The sequence below is a fragment of the Sarcophilus harrisii genome, chromosome 1 (genome assembly GCF_902635505.1).
Source record: "Sarcophilus harrisii chromosome 1, mSarHar1.11, whole genome shotgun sequence".
Lineage (NCBI taxonomy): Eukaryota > Metazoa > Chordata > Mammalia > Dasyuromorphia > Dasyuridae > Sarcophilus > Sarcophilus harrisii.
The window spans coordinates 652,201,551-652,226,456 of NC_045426.1; the positions used below are offsets into that span (position 1 = coordinate 652,201,551).

Here is a 24,906-nt window from a genome sequence, read left to right on the forward strand (position 1 = left end):
GGTATGTTTTATAATGAGATTGAGAATATACTCTAATACTTTAAAAGATCTTTGATTTCATTAGTTAGGATACTTTTTTCCATTGATGCAATTTGCAAACCCACATCTACTGACAATTGTAATGCTATTGTCCAAAATTCATCATCTAGTAGCCAGTTTTATGGCTTTCAAAATCTAGCTTCTCAAAACTTAGCTAAACTAGTCACTGGATGACACTGTCATCAGAGCCATACTACTTGAAGCATTCCTGTCTAGTCTAATAACTTCCAGGGAGGAAGTTTCTTAATTATACTTTAACAGTTCCAGGGGGAATAGTGGGAAAGATGGACATTGGAGTGAGGGCAGGGTTGAGGTATGTGGAAATTAGGAAGTAGGAATACTCTAAAAGCTTATTAGAACACTATTCTCTTGTATTGTATTATCCTTTTACCTTCCCAAGAACAGCTTTAAAGGAATTATTCTGTCATTGGAAAAACCTTTGAGATTGATTTGTGAAGTGTTATATCCTGGAGAGAGAGACTTGGACTGGGAATTAGGAAGCCTGAGTTCCATTTTGTACTTCTTTCACTACCTAGCTTGTGATCACTGGGACAAGTCATCTCTACTCTCTGTATCTCAGTTTGTTTATCAGTAAAAGGAAGAGCCTGATGTCTAAGTCTCTTGCAATTTCTCCCTTTCTGTGATGCAGTGGGCTGGGCTTCTCCAGCTCACCTAGGGTAGGGCATGCACATAGTTTGATTAAAGCCCCAGTAGAAGGAAAACAATAGGGGCAGCTAGGTGGTACAGTTTATAGAGTACCAGCCCTGAAGTCAGGAGGACCTGAGTTCAAATCTCAGACACTTAACACTTCCTGGCTGTGTGACCCTGGGCAAGTCACTTAACCCCAATTGCCTCAGCCAAAAAAAAAAAAAAAAAAGGAAAAAGGAAAACACTAGCCTAGCCAGGATGTTAAGTATCATTTCCCATTCTCTTTCTTACCACCACCAACATTCTCTTTCTCTTCTCCCCTCCTTCTTTGCGCTCATCCTTTTCATATTCCTACACTTAATAATAATTCTTGTGTGTGGTTAATTTACAACTCTGGTGGTGGTACCGTTAGACTTCCTAAAAGTGGCATTGAGGGGTGGAAGAAGAGCAAGAAAGATTCAAAGTGTTTCCTTGTTATTTAACATTGTGTAAAGTGTTGCTTGAATCAGACAAGATGGTAGTGCTGAAAGGAATCGTACAAATTATTTAAGCTAGTGCTTTCATTTTAAAAATAAGAAAACAGGACTATAGAGGTTAAATGACATGGTCAAAGTCACACAGCCATGCCAGTCAGATTAATCATTTCTGATAGCAGCCATCTTTTCCTGCCTTCTCTTTCTTCCCTTTTTGCCATTAAGGGATCAGCACCATGAGGTCATATTTCTGTTGTACAACCTTGGGATTTATTATTTTTTCTTCAGCCCAAAAGGACACCACCTTTCAAACTCTTTATATTTTTCCCTCTCCCTGGGCTAATGTTTGGGTAGAGAAGAGAATGTTAGACAGTAGTAGTATCCTATGGACTCTTAGCTCTAATTATTGCAACAGAGAAAGGTAGTTATTTTGAAATGATTGTAACTTGGTCCTTACAGAGGAGATACCAGTAGGGATAATCAAAGGTTTCATCAGAGCTTTCTTGAAAGCAATTAATCCTTACTTTCTCCAGCGGTTATTAGGCAGTATTACTTTGCTGTATATACAATTCTTTTTTTGACTTTATTTTCTACTGAGTTTTAAATATGGGTAGATCCAGTAGATATACAGGGAGCATGTTTTTCATGTATATGTTTCTCATCTCTTCCTATGCATATTTGAAAAACTTGTGACAACTTGCTTTCCCTGTACATGGCAGGATAAGTAAGCAACTTGTTGTTTGAAGGAAGTAGCTCTATTATAGTAGACCTCTTTATCATTGGTGGTATTAGATTAGATAATTATATCTTAAAACTTGTTAAATTTTAACTTAAAAAGTCAGAAATTTTTAGAAACAAAATTATGGTGTCCATAATACAAATATATTTAATATTCATTCCAGGTACAACCTGTTCAGCATGTCTATCCAACCCAAGTTCAGTATGTGGAAGGAGGAGACACTGTCTACACTAATGGAGCCATGTAAGTGAATCTTTCCTTTTCAAAAACCTCTTGTCTGTGTTCTTGCATGAGGTTTGTTAGTAAGTATTTATGACCATGGTGATATTGAATAACATGACAGTGATGGAGCAGCAAAACTAAAGCCATAGCTCAGAAAAGATGTCTTTCATGTAGGCACGCTATAGCTTTGGTAGCAACTCCTAAGACACACCATGATACCTCATGGCATTGTTGGTGACATTTCAAAAAGTATGATTTTATGAGATTATATTAAAGATCTATATGCCAAAGCTAGCAATAACTCCCAATCTATTATTGATAGCTTTTGTCTTTGTATCACCTTCCTAATATATTCCTCCTCAGCCCTACCCAGACAGACATTTCATCTATCATAGATTTCAAAGGAAAGAGTAAAAAAGAATATTGCCAAACTCACCAATGCATCATCCAAGTCTGACAGTATGTGCACTATTTCACACTCATAGTGCTACACCACAGTAAAGAAGAAAGAGGAAGTTGTATTCTAATATCTCTTCTTTTAGGGCCTGAGTCTTCATAATTACATGATGTTCAGTTTTGATTGTTGCTCTTTCCATTTACATTGTGGTAGTAGTTGTATATATTGTTTTCTTGGTTCTGTCTACTATGTTTTGAATTAAATGCTATGCTTCTTAGAATTCTTACTATAAATTATTTTTTACGTTCATATATTACACTATGTTTAGGTATGTCTTAATGGACAGGCATTAAGGAAATTTTACTAAAATTCTTTTGTAGCTGAGATTAGATAATCGTTTGTATATAAATTCTAATTCCTTTAATTAATAAATTCTAATTCCTTTAACAGACGAACTGCCTATTCCTACAATACTGAAGCTCAGATCTATGCCCCTAGCAGTGCTGCTTCCTACTTTGAGTCACCAGGAGGTGGAGCTCAGGTGACTACTGTGGCATCCTCTCCATCAGCCATTCCTTCTCACAGTATGGTGGGCATCACCATGGACGTTGGGGGGAGTCAGATCATCTCCAGCTCAGGAGCCTATCTCATTCATGGGGGGATGGATAACACTAGACATTCTTTGTCCCATACTTCACGTTCATCTCCAGCAACGGTATGTACTTTAGCTTGATGAGACCAGGTATTCCTAAGTCACTAGAAATAGTTATGTTCTGGCCTACACTGCTCAGTGGAGATGATAGCGTTTTGAGTTATTTAAAGCTGGATTGGAGTAGGAATTAGGTTATTACAGGTAGACTTTATTCCTTTAAGAAATAAACCTACTTTTTTATTTATAGAGCAAGTTATTACTTGCTTTAAAGCTCTAACCTTCCAAATGTTTTTAAGTTCCAGATTTTATTTTCTCTTTTATATATTTTTATTAAGTGCTGTTCAAAACAAGATTTTCTTACTTGCTCATGTTAATTATAATTCTAAAAAGTTAGGATAATAGTGAAATAAACTGCTTCAGATTCTTCTCCTATAGAAAGATCTTAAATTTCCCTAATATACTAACAATTTAGTGTAATGATGGATTTTTCCTCCCCTCAATTTCCTCCTTTTTTAAAATAGGAGCTTACCATTTGTATTTCCTGAAGAGTAATTAACAGGGCCTATTTCAAGAATGTGGCCAACTCACTTTGTATGAACTCCTCTGTTAGCCATTGCAAACAAATAAGGCACCATGAAGTTGGCAAAACATACAGTCTTTTAATGAACCTTTAAACTATTATAATATTAAGGGTATTCAGATGGTTTAAGATCTCAGCTGGATTTGGAATTATGACTTTGGGAATACATATCATGTTTCATTTCAGTTTTTTAAAAAAGTTTTTTTGGGTAACACTGATGTCTGTTGATCATAGTATAATCACATAAGAGCATTTAATAGTTAATTTTTTGTATGTTTATAAGGATAGTTGTAAGGCATATCTTGAGGTCACCTTAATATTGGTAAACTAATTAACCCTTTGAAAAATGTCATGAACCCAGTTCTAAAATTTGCAATTTTTTTATTGAAAGTCACTTGGAAGATAGCATTCTCTAAAGGTCCATTAATGAAAAAAATAATCATGGATCAAACTCTTTGGTTAAGTGAGCATGCTGGCATTTCTAGCTTTTACTAGTAAAAATATTTTATCCAATGGATATTAAAGCTAGAACATTTTTGTGTAATTATAGGTTAGAAAATAAATTCTTTAGCTATGCACACTATTTCTGAAAGCAAGTGCTTTCTTTAAGTTAATTACTTGTTTCTCAGCATGTACTGAAAATTCTCTCAAAACAGAGATTAACATTTTACTATTCTTGGCAGACTCCATCCTAATTACTCTTCATTCCTAAAGGTCACATTTAGGTATCACATACATCAAAGACTGTCTTCCACCATAATCTTTTCACCCCTGCTGAGTCCAGAGTAGAATTCCAGAGTAGAATTCCAGAGGTAGGGAAACAGAAAGAAAAAAAAATCTTACGCTCTTTCTTTTCCTCTGTTTCTTGTCTGAAGGGAATTTTCTGATCCTCTCAAGGGCAGCATTTGCTGGTATAATCACAGCTGTGCTTATTATCCATGTCCTGGGCCCAACTTAGAATTGTGGATTAGTCAGAACTTGGTCTCTTTCCTTGTTGGCACTGACTAAAATCAGAGTCCTCTATAGCCAAGGTTATTGGCCCTTATCCTAAAGCATATCTGTCTCTGCTTCCTTTGATTTTCTTTGGAAAATAATAGCTGGTGACTAGGAAGCTTCCTACAGTCCAAATTAAATCACTATTAGTCTTGTAGGCTCATGTTTTTAGCACAGTACCTTAATTTTAATTTGCATTATGCATTAGAATTAGAATCTAATCTGACACTCACCAGAATGAATTCACCAAATGCCACTAATGTTTTATGTGTAAGTTATATCAAAACCTTAAAATAGTAGCAATAGATGAATCTTTTTGATATGCCGATGAGATTTGACAACTATGTTCATAGATTTGTGGGAAATGTGTGGCTATCTATATGTAATATTTCTAAATTTGTTTCACAAGATTGCAACTGACCAAAGTTTTTGGGATCATCAAAAAAAGGATTATTTCTGATGTGGCTTAAATTCTTAACTTTTACAACAGGACTCTGCTTTGTTGGTGCTTAGTTTTGGGATCTATTCACTAAGGGAGGTGTCATAAGAGCCAAGTCCTCTTTCTAAGAATAAAAAGGGGGAATTGCCCTGAATTTTTAAGAGGAAAGGGATGCCAGTATTTGACAAATATCATTTACAGATTATTGTCTCTACCCATATTTTTTGTGATTTTTATATTTACACCAAAAAATAAGCAATAGAAAAATGTTATTTTAGGATACTTTAAAGTAGTAATTCTACAAAATACCTCTATAGTAAACAAGTACATATCAGTTTATTTTAAACAATACTTAAAATATGCCAATGACTTGGGATTTTCATTGATACAGGCTGATAACACAAATCTTAGTTGATTAGTGATTTAGTTTGAGGGCCATGGCTGAAAAAATTTATATTCCATGGCTAGCCTGGTAAAGGAACTTCCCTGAACTTAGATCTGTGGACCATAAACATAGCTCATTTCTGGACTCATACTTGAAGGTCCATTCCATTTTGGTAGTTTCTGTTAGAGGTAAACATAACAGTGGCCTAGCCTTTGAGAAGACAAAGATTACTTCTACTTCACCAGGAAGCTTTAGAGATTTTACTGGAGGAAACTAATTACTTTTTTTTAAAGTTTTAATACTTTTTCTGTTTTGCATATTTATATGCTTTTAAAATGTTTATTTACTTATCTTTAAATAATGAAATCACTTAATCATACTTGAAAATGCACACTAGCTATCACTGCTTGAGAGGAGACATAGCGTGGTAGATGGTGAGCAGGTCTCTGAGGCAGGAAGGCTTAGGTTTCAAGTCCCTTCTCTGACGTATGCTGTTTGTGTTGACCCTGGACAAATCATTTAACGGTTAGGACTCTAGGCTGCTAGAGAGATCAGATATGTGGCAAACAGACCACAACACTCCTGAGTGCAGCCTAAACCAAATTAAAACATAACTGGGAAATATTTAATAAAATAAAACATAAATAATATTAATATGTGGTTTTCTTAAGTCAGTAGGTGGCTAACAAGAATCCTTGTATATGTTTCTATTTGAATTTAATGCCCTGGTCCAAGCAACTCTCTTAAGTCTCTGATTTGCAGAGAAAATAATGTCCTGGGAACTAGAGTGTCTTTATTGCAGTTTCCTATACCAGTAAAATCACTGGTTTCGTTAGCTTCTATTTTCTGTTCTCCAATCCCCTATTTCTTTTTAAAGCTGAATAAATTTTAAAATGATACTGGTGAAATTTATAACTAAAATAGGAATATAGTAGCTTTCTGAACATTTTTATTTTTTAAAAAGTACATGGAATGAAAGAATGCTCCTGTGATGTTTGTCTGTGTACTATCCCAGGCTGATATTCTTCATCACTAGTCCAAATGCAGATAATTTTCAAATCATTTTCTGTAGAAATCATTCAATCAGTGGAAATACTTAACTGAATGCTCACCTGTCAGGGATATTACAGAAAGTATTCACATATTGTAGGAGTAGCTAGATGACCTAGCGGATGAAGTGCCAGGCCTGGAATCAGGAAGACTCATATTCCTGAGTTCAAATCTGGCCTCAGACATTTACTAGTTGTGGTCACTTAACCCTGTTTGCCTCAATTCCTTATTTGTAAAAAGAGCTGGAATAGAAAATGGAGAACCATCCCAGTATCTCTGCCAAGAAAACCCAAATGAAGTTATGAAAAGTCAGAAATAGCTGAATAACATATATCTATATCTGTCTGTCTATCTCTCTCTCTGTATATATACAGAGAGAGAGAGAGAGAGAGAGAGAGATCTACAAATGACTCCTGAAGTTCCTTCCAATTTTAAAATGCATGAAGCAGCAGACACATTTATGAAAGGCATGTTAAGGTATTTTCCCAATAAAGTTATATTCTGCAGGCTTATTCTAGCTTGTGTCCATTCTATAAGGATGGAGTCCTTTAGGTTTAGAAATGTTATTCTGGTTTCCTACTTTGGCATCATCAATCTTTTGTATTAAGATGCATTTTATGAGACCTAAAAATGGTTGTTTAAACATTTTTTATTTCATACTTTTCTTGTATAATATAAGCAATATAAATAATGCTTTAGATCAAGCCTTAGTAGAGAGGAGCTGAGTGCCTTCCCCCAGGACAGGAGCTCAAGTTGGAGGTGCAGGTGGCTTTAGGAGTGGGAGTCCCTTTCCTGTTTTATTTTCTGCATCCCATCTTCCCATACACTCTTACCCTTCCTACTTTTATATGTACATATTCCAATTCCACTTCTAAGGGATTCAAATCTGATGTTAAACAAAAACTTAAATATTATTCTCATTAAAATTGCACCATTAAAGACTTATTAGTCATTTGAGGACATGGAAATTGCCTCTCTCAACTCAAATCCCACCAACATCTTCAAAGATGAATGAGTTTCAATTTCAAAAGCAAGCAGCTTATGAAGAGAGTGGTACAGTGGAAAGAGCCATGGCTCAGGAATCAGAGGGGCAGGGTTCAAGGCCCATCTCTGATGTTTCCTACTTCAATGACTTTGGATAATCCATTTAGCCTCCATGGATCTCAGTTCCCTCATCTGTAAAATGGCCTCCAAGTTCTATGGTCTTGTCAATTTATATCTTAAAAAATTCACTAAACTAGGAACAATTTTGTAGTGTCATGGCATTCAGACATTATCATTTGGAGATTTTAAGGCAAATTTAACCTTTATGGATTTACATTTTTTCCTTTTATTTGTATTATGAATAACTTTAGATAGTGGTGCTTTCTTCTGATATTTTCAGTTATTTCCTCATTGCTGTATCAGCAGCTGCAAAGGGTTGACAAGTTTGAGCTCTGCCCAGTTGGGGAGACTCAATAAAAACAAAAGTCAGAAAAAGCTCAACATTAGCTGTCTTATTGGTTGTCTTGTTTCATTACGAACAAGAATTTTTAAAATTCAGATTCCTTAAAAGTAGTCGACTCCAACCAATTGTATAGTACATGGTAACATAATGCCAATGTTTCAGGAAGGAAGAGGCAGCATGATGTAGTAAAAGAAAATAGTGGATCTACTTTCTAATTCTTACTTTTTAATACTCCATAAATGAACTTTGGAAAGGGACTTAACTTCTTAGGGCCTCAGTTTCTTTATCTGTAAAATGAAGGGATTGGATTGAGTTAGGTATTCTTAACCTAGGGATCAGGATTTGCAAATTTATTTTTAAAATATTTTAATAACTTTGCAATGATTTTGATATTTCAACAGAATTAGTTTAATTTATTTTGTTAACAATTGTGCAAAGGGCTCTTCTAGGTGCTTCCCCAGATTGATGGTTGAATGACACATAGAATCAACACTTTGGCTAGCATATCTCTGATGCTTTTTTGAATCCTCTCATCTATATTCATATATATAAAGTGTTTGATGGTTTACAAAGTACTTTGCCAATCACAACCTGTGAGGCTAGATCACAACCTGTGAGGCTAGAGAGTGCAGTTATTATTGTCACATTCTCTCTGATCAGGAAATGAGGAGGATCCTGAGGGGATGAAATAGCTTACCTAGGAATCCAAGACTAGCTCCATTGGGTTCTAATAAGATCTCAGCTTTCCTCTTCATAGGGAATGAAATCTGCTTCCACCCTATCATGCAGTGACCTGTAAATGATTTTCATTTTTAAAAGTCTGTGATCTCAAAACTTGATATATGTTGTTAAGTAAAATATTGTTAGTGGGGACTATCTGGGATGGATCACAGGTGGGACATCTGCATGTCTTCTCACTTGTTTCTGATGTCATGTTTTGGCTGTTTTATTAAAAAATGAAGTTAGTATAAATTATTGTATGATGAAAGTTTTGCTAATGACCTCTACTATTCCCTTTGCAGTAATAACCAGTTTGCTATCTAATAAAAGCTAAAGTGTTTTTTAAGGCATGTGAAGGCTTCCTTAAGTCATAACTGCTTGTTATGAAAATGAAAAATGGAAAAGAAATGAGTTTTCAATATTTGGTTTATGTGAATATATTCATGATAATAGTATGCTCTGTGATATTTACATGAAAAAAGATGCTTGAGAAATCTGGATATCATGTTACTAAATTAGATTCTTCAAAAGTGTGCATGTATATAAGTGTATACATACATGTATGTATGCTTTAAAGCCCTTCACTTTTTTTTTGTGCTCCTGCTTTACTATTTATTTTAACATTCTTTTATGTTTAAATTTTGTATTGCAAATTCTCTTTCCCTCCCACTCTTTCCCATTCTCTGAGAAGGCAGACAATATGATACCATTTATACATGTGAAATCATGTAAAACATATTTCCATATCAGCTGTATTTTTTAAAAAGCAAGAAAAATAAAGTGAGAAAATTATACTTCAGTTTGCACTCAGGATTCTTCAGTTCTCTCTCTAGGGGAGGAGTTTTTTTTTCATCATGAGTGCTTTGGAGTTGTCTTGGATCGTTGTATTGATCAGAATAAGCCAAGTCTTTAAACATCATTAAATTTTCATCATTACAACACCATTGTTACTGTGTACAATGATCATCTAGTTCTTTTCATTTCACTTTTTATTAGTTTATATATCTCATCATATTTTTCTGAAATCTCCTTGTTATTTCTTATAGCACAATTATATTTCATTATGACCATATTCCACAAGTTAGTCAGCCATTCTCCAATTGGTGATCGTCATCTCAATTTCCAATTATTTGCTACCACAAAAAAGAACTGCTTTAAATATCCTTATTCTTTGATCTTTTTGTGAGCTAGACCTACCTATTAGTGATATTGTTGGATCAAAGGGTATGCACAGTTACCCATTGTTTTCCAGGATGGTTGGACCAGTTCACTACTCTACCAACAGTTCATTAGTGTATCTGTTTTTCCCTTCATTCCTTCCATCTAGCATTTGTCATTTCAGATAGATGTCAAAGCTTACCTCAGAGTGGTAAAGCCTTCTTCTAAGAGACACCAGGAAACACATTTCTTTGCCTTAAGAAAAGAAGGCTGTACGTTCTGCATGGTATCTAATATAGTCTTAGATCACCAAGAACATAAATGATCACTTAAATCCAATAGTTGGGGAGTTCACATAATCATTTGTATGTTGAGACTAAAATTTAAGAATGAAATTCTGAATGCTATTTTAAAAAAAACAACTGTTTTTGGTAAATAGCTTTATTGTTATTTCTATAAGATTTGCATTGAAAAAAATTTTTCCTGGTGTCCATTTAAAGGAAAGTGTTAAAGAACTTAGATTTAAATGGGTTGAATTGTTTATTAGAAGTTTATTTGCCCCCCATATTGGTATGTATCCCTCACTATGAAGTTAGCTTCAAGGAAATAAAAGCCTTTGTCAGAGAAAATTAAGCACACATGCTCTCATATCTTCTAAAATGTCCCAGTTTGTTTAAGTGAATATTTTAGGGAGTAAATTTATTATTTCATTGCTTTAGGGAACTCCTAGGTGAGGAAACTTCTACTAATGTAGGAAAGTATCTTCTCTACAATTTATAGTCTTCAAGTTGCCCCAGAGTTAAGTGACTTAAGTCATTAGCCAATATGTATTAGAGATGGTATGTTCAGCTGTAATTTGATTTAAGTTAAAAACTGAATGGCTAATTTCTGGTCCAAATTTTTATTAGCCATTTGTGTGAGATTTTATAATGTATATTAAGTTTAGTCTCCCAACCTCTCCCATTCTCTTCTATTTCATGACAATATAAGAGACTTAAATTAGACTTACGCAGTGCAGAACAGAAAGAAATAGATCAACAAGGTTAATGCCAGTTTAGGTGGTAGACTCTGGGGAATTAGGATAGTGACATACAAATAAGATAACCAGAGGACACAAGGATCATAGGGAGCTGACAGTTGAACATGTTTGATCAGTGTAGTAGGTATGATTTTAAAAAGCCAGCATAAAAAGCACACCATTCTAGGATGCATGAGACATGTAGGATACAAAAGTGACTGAGCCTTCTGCTTTATGTAATGTTGTTAGGGCCTAAAAGAAGGTCTTTTTTGAAAGGTCAGGAGGATGTTATTGTCAAAGATCAGTTCTGGAGTCACCATCAGACTAATCACTCACTCTTCCCTTAAAATCTCAGATTTTGAAAGTAAATTTCTGGCCCAGTTATTAGCAAATGAATAAGAAAATACCTAGTTTAATGAAATCAGCAAACATCTATTATGTCCCTGCTTAATAAATCTTAAAGAGCACTTGACTTTGGACTTGGAGTTAGGGCTGAGTTCTTCCATACTTTTGAAGGGAAGGTCTAGGCTAGTCCTATTGGTACTTTCTTGGATCATTGAATATTATGTTATTCGGGGCTCTCAAGAATAGCTCAGAGTGGGGACCTTCAAGCTTTCATTGTTCCCAAAATCATTTGATCTAGAGTAAAGTTTGATTGCTGCTCCTAGTCTGAGCTTTGCAAGTTTCCTGACCTGTGTTTTCTTCTGAGCAATATTAGAATGCTGTTGGATTCAGCCCCTGTTATTAGCCAGCTTGAAAGTTTTGTTGATTTGTTACAGAATTGTAGTAAACCCCATTTTGGCCTGGGACAGATGTTGGAACTGAGAGAGGAGGCTCTGTTGCCTTGTTGCCGTTTCCTTCTTTATCAGTATACTGCCCAGGGTGTCCCTATCTGAGTATACTATTCTTTGTGCTGGTCTTTTTCTAAGTTCACCTTGGTTTTGTCATCCAGAACTGGGCATTAGTCAACAAAGCTGTTACTTTGCACTTTTCTGCACTGGAGTGCCCTGATATGAATTTGGAATCTCCCTTTGACCTAATCCATAGTCTCTCCCTGGGTGCTGGAGTGCTCCTGGAGTTTGTTCTGACCCAACCCATTCAGTGACAGCAGACCTCTTCAAATAACGTGGGCTGGTGAATAAATGACTCACTGTGACCTTTTTCTAGATTTCCCCATCAGAATTTAGTCTCCTGTGTTTTCTAGGTCTTTTGGGAGAACTTGGCTATATTGCTTTTGCTGCTTTGCCTTCTCAAGTGATTTATTGTTTTAATTGATCTTATGAGGTTCATAAAACTTCATTTAATGGAGTTCTCTACTTTTGTATCTTCTAAAATTTCTTTTTGTCATATTCAGCAATTTTGAATGCCATTAGAGTCTAGACAAGCATTTTATAAAAGTTTTGTTAACAACATAGTAGATCTAAGTGAATCCAACATATTCCCTTAATTTTTTTTTTTTGCTTACAATATTTTTATTTGTTTCTTGTTTCTAATATTGTTTTTTGCTAGTACTAATATATAAGGTTCTTTCACTTATCCAAATTATTACTGTACCTTTTAGAATACTCTTCTCCCCCCCCCCCCTTATTTTGCCATTTCATTTTCAGCATTTACTTTTATAAGATTTTTATTTCCATTTCCTCTTCTCCCTAAGACAGCAAGCAATCTGATACAGGTTATTAGTCTATATGGATCACGTGGCCAAATTCAAAGCTACTAAGACATTTGTTTTCCCAAATTTGTTACCTTTGTCATATGGCTATTTGCAGCAACTAGTTAACTTGAATCCAAAATGACATAAAATACAAAAGTAATCAGTTCATTTACAAGTGTTTTGTATATTATAGTCCATTATAAGAATCATTTTAAGATCATAAACTCAAGCTAGTTAGTTCTTCAGAAGAGCTTTTAATTACTCATTATAATTTTGATAAATAGGAGCTATTATGAAGTGGGAATGATCAGAGTATCATCCAAGAGTCAAAGATGGACCCTCCAGGCTCCCTAGTTATTTCAAACTGTTAGGGTTTGAGATAGTTGTACAATGATTGTTATATAGTGGAGCTTAAGCTCCCTCTACTGGGCTCTGGAATGGTAGTCACTTCTTAAATAGGAGATTGTTTATTTTAAATTTGCCTTTGGATCTGTCCTAATTGTACACTCTACTACCATTTAATCCAGTGGAGCAGCTGTTCTCTTTGTGATCCTGTGCCTTGAACAGTACTTAATTTCTGTATGGGGAATTTGAAATTTTATTGGCTACAATACAAACGTGTGATCATTTTAGTCTCAGTGTTGCCTGTTTTACCTCCCCCCCACTCACTTTTAGCTCATATCTCCATATTAAACTGTAAACTCTAAAACTTAATGCTGCTTCCTTCAAAAAGGCTTGTTATGTCCTCCCACTTCATTGGTAATACCTTTCCTGTTTAGACCCTCACTTTATTTTATCACCTAATATTGGTAAAAATAGATATATGAGCCTTTATAATATTTTATGTGTATTTTTTTCTCCCTCTACCAGTCACTTGGGTGAGACAAAGTCAAAAACTTTTTAATCTCCTGATATACCTAATATAACATTCTGCATACAGTAGTAGATATTACATAAATGTTTGGGTGTAATAACAGTGCATACCTAATAATTTATTTTGAGGATCAAATAAAATATATAATATACAAATGTAAAATACTTTTTAAACCTTAAAACATTTATATGTATGTTGGCTATTATTTACATTTACCATGTTCCAGGGTTTTGCATTACTTAAATTCTACTTTTAATTATTTCATGAATTATTTTGGCTTCTTTCTTTACATGGAATGCTCTCCTAAAATCGCTCCATAACATTCTTCTAGGATATTTCGGTAATATACACCAGAGGAAGTGCCCACTTGTGATCTGCCCTATTCAAAGGTCAAAGCAGCATTTAGTTGAGCCCAAGTTTAAGCTCTCTAAACTGGGGATGCTTGTTTCCTGAGTCTTTCATGGGGCTCCTCAAAGTTACTGGAGCATATTCTGGGCTCATTTGGGGATGATTAGTGCTCAAGAGGAATTTGGGATTACCAATGTATTGTTAAGGGTTGTAGGACCAAAATCAATACCTATTTCATTGGCTAGAGTTTACAGATCAGAACTTAACAAAATTACTGAAATAATGAAAATTATCTTTTTATTTTTATTTATCTTGAGGGTACTGCCTTTAGCCACATTTCTCCCCCAACCCCTACTCTCCTTTTCAATATCTAGAATCAATGGCAACTGGTTAGGGAAAGATCACTACTTTTTTCTCCAAGACATCCAAATCAGAATTGGGTGATATGCTGCCCACTTATCTAACCTAAAGGAGATTTCTCATTGTCTCCTAAATAAGATATCAAGGGGGCATTTATTAAGCTCTTGCTACTCCTTGCTAGGTGCTTGGCTAAGCAATTTACAAATATGATGCCATTTGGTCCTCACAACAACCCTGGCAGGTAAATGCTATTGTGACACCTATTTCACAGTTGAGAAAACTCAAGAAAACAGGTTAAATGGCTTGCCCCAGCAGAGTCATACAAGTAGTAAGTGTATGAGACAGAATTTGAACTCAGGTCTTTCTGACTTCAGGTTTAGCACTACATCCTAAGTTTGTTTGTTTGTTTGTTTGTTTTTTACTGAATACATACTGTGTGCCAAGCGCATTGTTATAGGCACAAAGGATGCAAAAACAAAAGTAAAGTAACTTCTTAGTTAATCAGTCAGAAAGCATTTATTAAGTGGTTATTGTATGCTAAGACGCTATACTAAACATTGGGGATACAAAGAAAAACAAAAACTCTGTAACATTCTAATGGGGGAGGCCACAAACATGTAAATAATTCTATATATACAAGGTAGAGGGAAAATAATTTAACTTGGTCCCTCAAATTTCTACCCAAATGCCACCTCCTTTACCAAATCTTTACAGATTCCTCATTCCCTCGTGGGCAACACTTGTTTTTGTATTTTTCATAGTATAAAAGTGAAAATAGCTTATATTTAGATAATGCCTTAAGATTTGCAAAGTGTTTGATGAAAATTATCTGATTCTTATTCTCACAACAACCCTGTGAGGTAGGTGCTATTATTATAATACTCATTTTACTAAGGAGGAAAATGAGGCAAACAGAGGCAAAAATGGCCACAGATGCCTGAGAGTTGAACTCGAGTTTTCATGATTTAGTGCTACCCATCTACCTTGTTTCCTATTATAAACTATGAGAAGTTAAGGGATCACATTTTATCTAAACTTTTTATTTCTCTTAATATCTAATAGACCACTCTGTACAACTGACTTTGTGCTCCAAATTATTCTGCAGGCTATAAGTGAATACTGTTGGAGATGGATTTACAAGTTTGTTGGGATTTCCTTTTTAAAGATAGCCCTTCAGTTAGGGTAAAGGAAGTGTTCCAGTACTGTCTACAGTGCTACGTTCCCTTACCTTTTCCTGGTCTGCTAGCTTGTCATATCACTCCTTTCATCCCTCAGTTTGGTTATACGACCCAGCTCATAGCTTACTAGCTCCACCAGGGTTTCCCCATCACCCTATGCCCTCCCACATTTCTGTTCTGTGTTCAATAATGTTTGCATGCCATTGGTGTCATGTTTTGGGCATCATTACATTAATCTACTATAGAGTCCCTTGTGAGTTCACAGAAGTCTGGAAAGTTGGGAGACAGTTTTATTTCTTGTGTATCTTTTTATGGTCCCTAGAACAATGCTTGAATGTTGTGGGTGAACAGTGCTTTTGGACAGAGAGCCAAGCCCCTTGGGAGTAGGTGACAATAAAGCTTTTTTTTTTTTTTTTTTTTTCCTTCTGTAGAGGGAAGTTGTGCTGAAGGGAGTGAACGCTTGTGCACACTGTGCATGGCTCATAACAATCAAACCCAGCAAGGCTAAAGCACTGGACCTCACTGGGCTCCTTTATGTTTGAAAGGCTCTTTGGTTCCTTGCATGTAATGAAATAACATTTCTTTGCTACAGCTTCATTTCATAAATACTGTGCCTCATTTACCTGCCTTATGTCACAAGTCTTTTTTGATAGGAAGCATTAATCATAATTTGGATATTAATAAAAACAAATCTTGGCTGATGCTAACTCTCTGATTTCCTTTTTTTTTTCCATTTTATTTTGTTTTCCTGCACACATTTTCTTTAGCTTGAAATGGCGATTGAAAACCTACAAAAAAATGAAGGGATTACATCACACAAAAGCAGTTTACTCAACAGCCATGTAAGTTAATGTCTAACTTTACAATCTGTCCCTACTTTGCAAGTAGCATTCATAGACACTTTAAAAATGACACTAGATGAGCAACAACCTTAGTTGCTGTAGCTCATTTTTCTGAGACAACTTTTTAAAAGAAATTTATTTCACAAAATAGTTTTTATTAAAAAAAACTATGAGAATATTTTTCACTCTGCTATTATTTTCCAAACCTTGCAGGGGACTATTGCACATTTCTTGTTAAGTATGTTGGAAAAACTTGGCTAGATTCTCTCATTTTTGACATTCTTGTATTATTTTTAGAAGTGCTTTCAGAAAACACTGTCAAGTGCATTTTAATTGTCTTTAGCTCAGTAAGAACATGTGGATTAGATATTACTGGAATAGATAACTTAATAGAAGACTTCCTTTTTAAGTTTAAGTTGGGGAATTATTTATTCCCCATCACATTAGTCTCTGGTTCTACCAGGTCTTCTGAACTAAATCATGTGTATGTGGTTCGAAATTCATTTTTAGCAGACAGACCATTGAGGGCATAATGGATTCTGATTTGTTGCTTTGTGGGAAAATGATTCCTTCCTGAGGAATAACCGATCATTTTTTTCTGTCCTGTAAAACAAAAATAATCATCCTCAGTCTTCATTTAGATCCAGACTTTAGCTTGAATCTGTTGTCCTGGGCAGAATACCACACACTATTTGTTGTCGTTGCTAGAGATATAAAAGGATCCTATTTGATTTGAAATTAAGTGATACCTGACAAATTAGGGAGTGTGTGGGGTCAGTGGCCTGAATATAAATTTGGATACAAGGTCCTAGAATATAACTATTCGGGAGGGTAAGTGTTTATGTACTCTTGCAGTCATTCATAGAAGTACTAGATCCTTGAGAGTTGGAAGTCCAATGTCATTGCCTGCCTGGCCTTCACAGGTTTCAGCCCCAAATCAAGCCACTGTACATCACAGGTAGTTCTGGGTCAGAAAGCTCCTGGCTCTGATTCATTCCCCACCTTCTAAGCTGTATTTGACCTGGCCCTATCACCTTAGTTATATAATAGAGAGCTATGTGGTCATTATAAATCACCCTCCAAGGAGAAAAAAGGTGTTTTTTCTCAGTGTTAGTCTTGAAGTCTTAATTCAGAAAAGAAAATCAAATTATATTGTGAAACATGGAATAGATATGCTATAGATTTCTCTAACTGAAATTGTTCCAGTAGCACTTTATTATATCATTTTGGTAATTATCCAAGTATGATGCTTGCATAGCATAATTGTTTTGGGAAGAACTAGCAAAGTTATTTAGTAGCATCTTGAAAACTAAGATAGACCAGACCAGGTATGTCCACTAAAAATTAAAGTGTCTATGACAAAATACATTTTCTCTCATCTCTCTGAATACAAATAATGCTTAAAATTGTCTAACCAATTTCTTTTGAAACAAAACTTTCTTTGATTACTTCTCTACAAATTTACCTCCTTGTTTTTAGCTTAAATTTGCTATTTTCTTGCCAATATTTTGTTATAGATTTTTCTTTACTCCTTCAGTCTATTGAATAGGGATTAGGAGTTTTGTGTTTATTTTCATGACTTAAAAGTAAAAAGAAGTAACAGAAGTAGAGAGGTTTAAAAAACATCACTACTAAATAAACTTTGATTTTTTTTTTTAAGTGAAAAAATGTCTACAGTGGAAGAGTATGTCATAAAGTGCAATATAATTGTTAGCACCTTGTCTGGTGCTTTCATACCCATGTTTTTAAATGTTTGACACTTAGGTTCAATTTCCAGAGCCCAAGTTCTTTAGCTATTAATACTAACCTGCTAGTCTTCGTATCTTGCCTTAGTGTGGTGAATAAAGCTCATTCATAAATATGGGAAATTAGGTGCTATAGCTAGATCTCCATCCCAGCTCCCTTGCTCCTCCCATACTCCTGAACACTACAGATTCTTCAGGCACAAAGAATGCAACCAGAGCAGGTGAAGTAAGTTGGGCTTATGTCAGTCTGTCTGTCTTCTTATCTCTCCCCTCTAAATTCAATCGAGTTCAACAAACGTTTCTTAAATGTCTACTCTGTGCAAGTTAAGAAAGAACTTTCAAAATAGAGATATCAGGGAAGAGCCAACTACCATGAAAGGTTGGTGAAAGACAGAAAATACATTTGCTCTCTCAAAAATTTCTATTCAGAATAATAATAAAAAGTGGCTGGTCTATAGACTCTCTTCAAAACTGAGCTGAGGTACACATTGTCCATGAAGCCTTTTCTATTCTCCAACCTTCCTTCCCCTGCCAGGACCCTCCATCTTCACATTACCTGGTACTCATTTGGTAGATAATCTGTATTGCTTATATATGTATGTATTGTTTTCTCCATTAGAATATCAACTTCTTAAGAGTGGGGTTCTCTCACCTTTGTATTTGTTTTCCTGGCACGGAGTACCATGCCTGATGGCTGGTGTAGAGGAATCACCTACTAAATGTTTGCTGATTATATATTTCTGTCAGTCCATTAGAATCTGGAATTAGGTATGTGTGTGCTATATATAGGTATGCTGTGTATATATGTATATAGGAAGAAAAACCAAGACGTCTATGACCATTTTTTATAGAGCCAACTTAATGGGAAAGAGAACATTATGAAAAGTATGAAAACACAGGTAACAAACACACAGATATAGACATAACTAACCCATGTTGTAGCTTTATATTGTATATATTTCTAAAGTACTTAAGCTTGAGGGTTTTAGAAAATGGGTTGCTGTGTTGATTAGTGCTGGCTCAATTAATCAGTAAGAATTTATGGAGGACTTACTATAAATGCCAGGCACCAGGGATAGAAAGACAAATTTTTAAACAGTTTCTGATCTCAAATAATTTATATTCTAGGGATGGATGGGGGAGAGAGGGGGGAGACGACATTTAAAGATACCAAAAATATATTCATAATAAATACAAGATAATTTTAGAGGAAAGTGTTGACAACTGGGAGAGAGGGTCATGTAGAATGAGGTATTTGAACTGAGTTTTTAAGGAAATGGATTCCAAGAGACAGTGTCACCTCTGCAGACTGCATGGTAGGCATGAAAGACAGCCTATGTAAAGGCACAAAAATGGGAGATAGACTGTTTTGTGTAAAGAAGAATAGTGAGATAAGTTTGGCCAGACTGCAGAGTATGCCAGAGGGAATAATGGATAATAAAGCTGGAAGTAGGTTAGAGCCAGGTGGTAAAAGGGCTTTAAAAACCCCACAGAAGTTTTTATTTTGTTTTGGAGATAATAAGGAGTCATTGGAGTTTATTGAGCAGGGTAGAACTATGTTTAAAAAAAGAGCTTTGACAGTTGAGTGGAGCATAGTTTAGAGAAGAAAGAGACTTGAGACAGGAAGACCAGTTAGAAAACTACTGCAGTAATCTGAATGAGAAGTTAGAAGGGCCTGAAGTAGGGGAGTGTCCATGTCAGGCTCAGTGGCCAGTATCTACCTAGCTAGAAAGGGAATTCTGTTACTAAACCAACACTTTTCTCACTTGTTGTGGGGCAAACCAACAGTTACTCCAGGAGTCAGTTATTGATAGGCATGGGGCTTTCATGAGATGCATATTTAAGTGACTTCCCTTAGTCTTCCTTTTACAGGTTAAATAATGCTATTTCTTTTCACCTTCTCTCAAAGATGCTGAATTCTTGTTTCTGGATCAGTTACTTAAGTGATAATTCACATAGCTTTTGGTGATAGGTTTCACAACATTTTTTTTTTAATACTTTGGCAGCGTTGTTTAGTTTTCCTTTGTTTTCAAGCCCTTCTCTGCTTTCTATGATTTTTATGCTTTCTATTTTTCACACTAGTGCCCATGTTTGTAGCAAATGACTATTGCCATCATCAAAAAGAATTGATCAAGCATCTGTTTATGTATGAATACTGTTTGAGGCTCTTTTCAGAGTAATTTAGGCCAATATTTGGTCGAAGATCTAGGATCTTGCAATCCAAGATAGATCAGATTTAACAGAGACAAGCATGTATAAAACTTACTGGTTTCTGCAAATTTGGATATTACCTATTGAACATTCATCACTTTATACAACAGAATTCTGGCATTTTATAGTTTATGTGCATATAAATAAATGGGCCTCATCTTTATTAAAATACTTTAAAAAATCTATGATTTCATGATATCCACTGATGCTCCAAATCATAGGGGGATACTTTCCCTAATTGCTGTATATAGAGAAAAATGTACTGCTTAGTGGCCAACCTGCTAGTAATCAGCCTGCCCACACCTAATCGATTTTGTCTTTAGATGACAAAATCTATGGCTTGGAGTTCCCATACGCTAGGCATTTCTAGAGTCTGCTCTGCTAGTGTGAATACTGAGAATCCAAAGCCACTCCATGTTAGGAAGTGACTATAGAGTAAGATTTTAGTGCAGAATAACATGAAATGTGCTTTTTAAAATTTAGGGGGAATTGCTTTTTAAAAATTTAAATATTAGACTTATTACTATTCTTTATGATAAGTAGAGATGCCCAGGATGTGGTGAGAACAAAACCAGATAAATTCTTACTCTCTTCTTGGTTTATAAGGCTTTCTTCTATTCCATTTCCTAGATAGTTATAGGAGTTATCATCAGGGTTGCCTGGTGAAATTTGGAGGTAGGAACTTCAAAAAATTGTCAGGCACTCAGCTTGTTAGATAAACATTACCTTTTGTACTCTTTCTTATCCTTAAGAGGCATGGTGTATGGGGTGTGCGTGTGCGTGTGTGTGTGTGTGTGTGTGTGTGTGTGTGTGTATAGCCGGAAATTTGGCTTCAAAATCTTGATATTCTCAGTTCATGTCCTGCCTCTGGTCCACACTTTCTGTATAGCCCTTAAGCAAAACATCTGCCCTTTGCCGTGCTCTGGGCAGCTCTTTAGACTATAAGTTGGAGAGAAATTGCTAGCTTGTACTAGTAGAATGAGTTTCATCTTCTAGGAGTTTTCTATGTTGATAAAATCACAGATGGTCTCCCATCCACATTCACATCTTCATTTCTATCTCCTCCTTTCTTTGGAGATTCTCAGAAGCTTACCATCCAAAGAATCCGACTTGATTACTTTGTGGAGGCCATCTCAACCTGAAGGAGTGTTGGACTTGGAGTCAGGAAGACCCATATTCGAATCTCGTCTCTGACATTCAACTAATTTTGACTTGGGCAAATTATTTAATCTTTGAGCTTTAGTTAACTGGGGATAAGGCAGTATTGTTGAGAGACCCAAAGAAAATAATGTATATAATGCTTTACCAAACCTTAAAGCAGTATGTATTAGAATTATTACATTTAACAAAGGTAGGAATCAATTTTAAACCCCACTATGATTGGTTTTGTGTTAATGGAGTTGGTATGGTGGTGGGTATTCTCTTATTTCTTAGGGGAAATTTAACCAGTAACTTAATTTTAACTAAAGCACTTGATGCCTTTAAAAATTAAAAAAAAAACAACTTTCAGGTTACATAATGTTCAACTACTGAAACAAATGAGGGAGAAGATTGAAATCAGTAGCATCCTGCATTGGTGGATATTCTATAATACTTAGGTACAGGTTTTGAAAAACCTGTCAAGATAGGCATGAGAGCAACATTGAGCAAGTATGTATTAATTCTGTCAGTGAGAAGTTCTTATGGAAAACTTTTCTAGGACTTGTCTGGTTGATCTGCCATGTTATGATATACTCTGTATCAAGCCCAACTTGGAGGAACTTGGTTGAAAATTTCCCTCCATCTTATGTTCCAATGATTTCTTTTCTTCTACTCCATCTTAGACATTACTGCCAGAACGAATAATATGCCTAAAATATTTCTTTGACCTAATTATGTCATTGCTCAAAAAAAAATGCTCCAACCCTTTTGGAAACAGTACAAGACTTAGAATCATAAGGCCTAGGTTCTCACAGGAACTCTACCATTTTTATTAGTTATGGGGCCTTGGAGAAGTCACTTTACCTTTAAAATTCAGTTTCTTACCTGTAAAATGGAGATAGTAACATCTGTCTTCCTAATCTATCTCATTATGAATGGTGTGAAAGCCTCAATGAGATAATAAATGTGAAGATTTGAAAATTGTAAAGCAATAATCAGTCAACAAGAATTTATTAAATACTTATCATGTGCCATGCCTTCTGTTAAATACTGGGGATACAAAAACAAAAACAAGATAATCCATGTTCCCAGAGAAGTACATTTAGGATATACACAAAATAAATACATAATGAAGAGTGGTGGGGATTAACAAGTGGAGGAATCCAGAAAGGCCACTTGAGGTAGGCCTTGAAAGATAAGGAAGGAAGGGGTTCCAGTTTTGGGTAATAATTTGTGCAAAGGCCCAGAGGTGGGAGATGGAATGGAATCTAGGAGACAAGACATAAGGGGAAGTAATATAATTAACCTAGAAAGATAGGTTGAAGTCAGAGAAGTCTAAGCCAGAGAAACTTATATTTTATACCAAGGACAGAGGGGAGCCACTGAATTTTCTTGAACCAGGCTTGAAGAGAGTATGCTCCTGATGGGCAGGTCTACAATTTAGGGATCTGTATAGAAGATAGATTGCAGAGAAGACTTATTAGAAAGCAGCTGCAGTAGTCTAAGTGATAAGGGTCTTGATTGATTATGGTGTTTATGGATGTTGATGTGAGAGATATTAAAGAAATAAACTTAACACAACTTGGTAACTGATCGGGTTAAGGGGAGAGAGTGAAAAGTCAGGGATGACTCTTAGATTATAGATTGAGGTGACTGAAGGAATGGCGATACCCTAAACAGAGAAGGATAGTTAGGATGAAGGTTGTGTTTAGGAGACAAAATAATTATGTTTGGGGTCTATTGAGTGAAAATAGGTATGGGAAATCCCGATGGTGATCTTCAGTAGTAGATGGGGATGTGAGATTGGAATTCAGGAAACATGAGGGCTAGATAGCTAGATTTAGAAATCATAGCAATAATAGGTAAATTCATGAAAGATAAGATCACCAAGACATAGAAGAGGATAGGGATCAGGAGAGATATACATGCATGCAAGAGGTGGAACATGAATTATGAACCTGAAAAGAAGACCAAGAAAGCATCTCTTAGATAAAGAGAAAATCACGAGGGACCTAAATTATAAAACCAAGAGAACATAGAGAAGGGCAATCAGTAGAGGTCCAGAATAGTGACAACCAAGAAAAGATCATTAGATTTCATAATCAAGAGGTTATTAGTGACCTTGGAGAGAACAATTTGAGTCAAGTGATGGTGTCAGAAGCTAGATTGCTAGTGATTGCGAAGTTACTGGGAAAGGGGAGAGTGGAGGGAACAAACATTTATTAAGTACCTATTATGTGCCAAGCACTTTACAAATATCATGTCTCTTGATCCTAACAATAACCATAGGAAATAGGTGCTATTTATGATCCCTGGATTAGAGTTGAGGAAACTAAAAGACATATTAAGTGATTGCCTAGGGTCACATAGCTAGTAGTCTGGGGCTGGATCTGGACTCAAATTTTTTTGACTCCATGGTCAGCATTTTATCTACTGTGCCACTTAGCTGATTGAGATGTGAGAATGTGACAACAACTAGGTGGAGACAGCTTTTTCTAAGAATTTGGCTGTGAAAAGGAGAAGAGATAGTTGGTAGGATCAAACATAAACTTTTTAAGATTGGAGAGGTTTGGGCATGCCATGTTTACAAACATTTTTATTAAGTACCTGCTATGTACAGATAAAAAGGCAAAAGGATCCCTCCAAGTAGCTCTATTAAGAGACAATCCAAACAACTATGTGAAAGCAAGTTACATACAGTATAAATTGGAGATAATCTGAAGGAAGGCACTAGCATTGAGGGAGACTGGGAAAAGTAATGAGAATTTAAGAGTAAACAAAATAATTAGGTTCTTGTTAATATTATTTTCTTCTGCTTATGTATATTTTATATTTTTTTAGTATTGGAACTTATCTCATTCCAATACAATTAGAAGTGATGGTTTTCAAAAAATTATGATTTTAATTTTCTTTTAAGTAATTGACTGAAGAACAGACCCTGGCATTTAGCTTCCTATTCAAATTCAGATTTTATATACTAAAGGAAAACAAAAATTCAGGTAAATTATCCTTTTTAGAGTGTTTTGAATATAGATCATATCACAGTTGGATCTCCTGATTAAGTTTTATTAGGAATGAAGCAAATAACAAAATAATATTAAAAACTAATCCCACTTAAATGTTATTTCCAGTATTTTTTTTTACAATATATATGTATATATAATACATTTTTTTCCCTTTAGCTCCAGTGGCTCCTTGATAATTATGAAACTGCTGAAGGTGTGAGCCTCCCAAGAAGTTCTCTTTATAACCATTATCTTCGGCACTGCCAGGAACACAAACTAGATCCTGTGAATGCTGCTTCCTTTGGAAAACTGATTCGGTCTGTGTTTGTGGGGCTGAGAACAAGAAGGTTGGGGACAAGGTTAGTACAAAGGAGTTTGATTGAATATATATATCTGACTTCTGTCAACTCCTTTTTTCCCTTATCTAGACATATATCTTAGGAGTTATGCAGTTTCTAAACCTTGCATAGATATTCTTCCCAAATTAGAACTAACACCAACTTGATTAAGCTTATTAGCACATTGGGGTTAAGAACTGTGATGGTATTTAGCCCTGTTGTAGGATTGAGGTATCGTTTAGCAACTATAG

General features: G+C 35.4%; 1 protein-coding gene and 1 long non-coding RNA gene across 5 annotated transcripts in view; one reads left to right on the forward strand and one right to left on the reverse strand.

Annotated features, from left to right (window-relative positions):
* RFX2 (regulatory factor X2) overlaps positions 1–24,906 on the forward strand; it is a 146,128-nt gene that overhangs the window by 81,781 nt on the left and 39,441 nt on the right. The window contains exons 3-6 of one of the 4 annotated variants that reach the window (XM_031947773.1): positions 2,063–2,142; positions 2,969–3,233; positions 16,142–16,216; positions 24,495–24,676. In XM_031947773.1, coding sequence (XP_031803633.1) covers positions 2,063–2,142; positions 2,969–3,233; positions 16,142–16,216; positions 24,495–24,676 — 602 coding nt within the window. The remainder of the gene's footprint in view (positions 1–2,062; positions 2,143–2,968; positions 3,234–16,141; positions 16,217–24,494; positions 24,677–24,906) is intronic. The other 3 variants (XM_031947775.1, XM_031947774.1, XM_031947776.1) reach the window with 3 other exon arrangements.
* The window catches only part of LOC111719174, a 59,274-nt gene continuing 58,937 nt past the window's right edge, over positions 24,570–24,906 (reverse strand). Inside the window, exon 3 of the long non-coding RNA XR_004231210.1 lies at positions 24,570–24,650. This is a non-coding gene — a long non-coding RNA (uncharacterized LOC111719174). The remainder of the gene's footprint in view (positions 24,651–24,906) is intronic.